At 46.5% G+C, this 3,420-nt stretch overlaps 1 protein-coding gene across 1 annotated transcript in view; it reads right to left on the bottom strand.

The window, feature by feature from the left end:
- Nucleotides 1–556: 556 nt before the first annotated feature.
- The window catches only part of senp6a (SUMO specific peptidase 6a), a gene marked incomplete at its 3' end in the record, with an annotated part of 17,656 nt that continues 14,792 nt past the window's right edge, over nt 557–3,420 (bottom strand). Inside the window, exons 9-10 of the mRNA XM_071202224.1 lie at nt 1,057–1,250; nt 557–729 (exon numbers count right to left, since the gene is read on the bottom strand). Of these exons, the coding sequence (XP_071058325.1) occupies nt 557–729; nt 1,057–1,250 (367 nt within the window). The remainder of the gene's footprint in view (nt 730–1,056; nt 1,251–3,420) is intronic.

Below are 3,420 nucleotides of genomic sequence, written 5' to 3'. Positions count from 1 at the left end.
AAGTCTTGGTCTCGACCCCCTTAAAGTCTTGATCTCGACCCCTTAAAGTCTTGGTCTCGACCCCTTAAAGTCTTGATCTGGACCCCTTAAAGTCTTGATCTGGACCCCTTAAAGTCTTGGTCTCGACCCCTTAAAGTCTTGGTCTCGACCCCTTAAAGTCTTGGTCTCGACCCCTTAAAGTCTTGATCTGGACCCCTTAAAGTCTTGGTCTCGACCCCTTAAAGTCTTGGTCTCGACCCCTTAAAGTCTTGGTCTCGACCCCTTAAAGTCTTGGTCTCGACCCCTTAAAGTCTTGATCTCGACCCTTAAAGTCTTGGTCTCGACCCCTTAAAGTCTTGATCTCGACCCCTTAAAGTCTTGATCTCGACCCCTTAAAGTCTTGGTCTCGACCCCTTAAAGTCTTGGTCATTACTTGGTCTCGGTGAAGGTCGTCTTGACTACAAAACTACATTTTGGACCACTAACTTTAACTTCAAGCACCAAATAAAGTGTTACATTTCCCGTATAAACAGTTCTATATTAGTTTATAAAACTCCAGCAGAGTATGAACCCTCACTTGATGATTGGTCCGGAGAAGGTGTGCTGGAGGTCGGTCATTTCCTCCTCTTCGTCCTCGAAGTAGCTGCTGTGTTGCCGGGTAGACATGCGTGTGGGTGTTGCCATGGCGACCGGGCTCAGCGGCGTTACATCGGTTACAGAGGATCCCTGCGAGGTTTGCATCGGCTTCTCCTGCAGAGAGGGGGAAATTAAAATAACACTTTTAAACATTAAATTACTAATTTCACTTACAAAAAATATATATATTTAAAAAATGGAAGAAAAAACAGTGCACTGTATTATTATATCTGCTCTTTAATAACAAAATATTACACAAAGAAAAATAAAATATATATATTATTTGGTGCGTTTTATCTTTGTTGTAACTGTATAAGGGGTTTTGTTATTTAGTAATAAAAAATATAGCTGTTTATTGTTTAAATAAAATGATTCATTATCCATCGTAATTTTAACCTGTAAATCTTTGTTATTTCCCGTGTGACGTGTCCCTGAACGCACCTTGTCCTCCTTCTGTTTGGACGCCTTGTTGTAGTTCACCAGCCGGATGTTGGCCTCCTCGAAGGGCAGATCTGACGGGAAGTCGGTGAGATTGTTTTTCCTCCCGATCTCTCGCAGGATCTCGTCCAGGAAGTTCTGCTCCTTCGACACCAGGCCATTCTCGAAGATCAGGACGATGAACTTCTCGTCCGACTCTGAGGGAAACCAGGGAACATTTTAAGGCCCGGACACACCAATCTGACACCAAAGAACACGTCCCGACGGACCCGATTGTTGTGTCGCCTCGCGTCTCTGCGTCTTGGCCATGTGTCGCACTGGAACACACCGCAAAGACTTCAGCCGACGGCCAAAAAGCACGTACGAACTGCGCATGCGTGAGTGGCAATACCTCTCCTTACCAGCAGGCGGCGGTAGTGTGTATTCGTCATTCAAAAGAGGCAACAACCGGAAGACAGACTGCGTGATAACCGAGAGAAGAAGAACAGACTGCGTGATATGAACAAACAACAAATAGCGTGCGTTCCATTTTCCCTCTACAGCGAGAAGCTCACGGGGCTTTCCCGAACCTGTGTCGAGAGCTGGAGCTCAATGGAATCTCACATTTGCCTTCTTAATCGTTTGTTTGGGTCCCTCACTTCCGTTTCGCTTCTCATGCACTGATTCGCCAGCTGAACAGCCAATCAGAGTGATTTCTTTGGCCGACAGCCTCCCGATTCAACACGTCGAATCGGCGGCGGAAGGTGTCGGCACGGCCGAAAAGACACGACGGTGCGGGACACACCAATCTGAGTAAGGCGACACGACGGCCAGACATCTATCGACGCCGAAAATCGACTCGGTGTGTCCGGGCCTTTAGGGACACCAATTAACCTGAAGTGAGGTTGAAATGTATCATAAGTGTCTTTTAATTATAAATATATAATAACACAGATTTTCTACTAAGATCAGGGTTTTTTCTAGAGAAATATAGTGTGAGGGGGGATGAATAAAGGTTCTTCTTCTTCTTACCATTTCCCCCCTTCTCCTCGCTCACACACACACGATCACGAGATCTCTGGATTAATGATAGATACTAGTGTTGTCACGATACCAACATTTTGGTTTCGATACCAAGTCAAGAATTGCGATTCCGATTATTTTCTAAAAAAAAGGGAAACAGTCTTAAATGTAATTATTGTGCTTTATTTCACACCAGAACCAGAACACAAACTTTAAACAATGAGAACAATAAACAAAATAAATGACAAGAATTCGTATTAAATAAAATTAAGCATCTTTTTTGTTTTATAAAATATAATTTTTTTAATTTTATTAACATGTAATACACATGTACAGTAATATAAATAATTATTGACAAAATGTATATTGCAGATGTTAGCCACACTGGTAAGTTAGCTAAAAAGATAGCCGTATTAGACGATTAATTGCTTCCTCAAACTAAACGAAAACGTTCGTTTGTCACAAAATAAATTACCCTTGTTTGACTTAGATTTGAGGGCATGATGTAACTATGTTATCTATCACATTCGCTAACCTGTCTTTAAACTCTTTAAACAGCTCTGGATGCCGGTCGGCGGGTGCTTAGCCAGTCTGATGTGTTGCTCCCTTGGTTTGCAGGGATCTGAAACATGTCTCACAGACAGGCCTCGTGTGTCCGTAGGCTTGCCCTCACTGTCAGAGATATCGCTCAAATACTTCCACATTTCGCTTCTGGCGTCTTTTTTGTCAACAAGCCGAGGCGCAGCGGCAGTTGCACTCCCACTTGCAGCCATGCTTCTCGTTTTCTCACATGCTCTGGCAGCTAGCGTGTGCACGAGAGAGGGGAGGCACTTAGAGCGTGCACGAGAGGGGAGGGACTTAGAGCGTGCACGAGAGGGGAGGGACTTAGAGCGTGCACGAGAGGGGAGGGACTTAGAGCGTGCACGAGAGGGGAGGGACATAGAGCGTGCACGAGAGGGGAGGGACTTAGAGCGTGCTTGAGAGGGGAGGGACTTAGAGCGTGCACGAGAGGGGAGGGACATAGAGCGTGCACGAGAGGGGAGGGACTTAGAGCGTGCTTGAGAGGGGAGGGACTTAGAGCGTGCTTGAGGGGGGAGGGACTTAGAGCGTGCTTGAGAGGGGAGGGACTTAGAGCGTGCACGAGAGGGGAGGGACTTAGAGCGTGCTTGAGAGGGGAGGGACATAGAGCGTGCTTGAGGGGGGAGGGACTTAGAGCGTGCTTGAGAGGGGAGGGACTTAGAGCGTGCACGAGAGGGGAGGGACTTAGAGCGTGCTTGAGAGGGGAGGGACTTAGAACGTGCTTGAGAGGGGAGGGACTTAGAGCGTGCACGAGAGGGGAGGGACTTAGAGCGTGCACGAGAGGGG

Source organism: Pseudochaenichthys georgianus, unplaced genomic scaffold (assembly GCF_902827115.2).
Source record: "Pseudochaenichthys georgianus unplaced genomic scaffold, fPseGeo1.2 scaffold_1736_arrow_ctg1, whole genome shotgun sequence".
NCBI classification, from domain to species: domain Eukaryota; kingdom Metazoa; phylum Chordata; class Actinopteri; order Perciformes; family Channichthyidae; genus Pseudochaenichthys; species Pseudochaenichthys georgianus.
The sequence above is the reverse complement of the archived record's forward strand: the minus strand, read 5'-3'. Positions and strand labels throughout refer to the sequence as shown.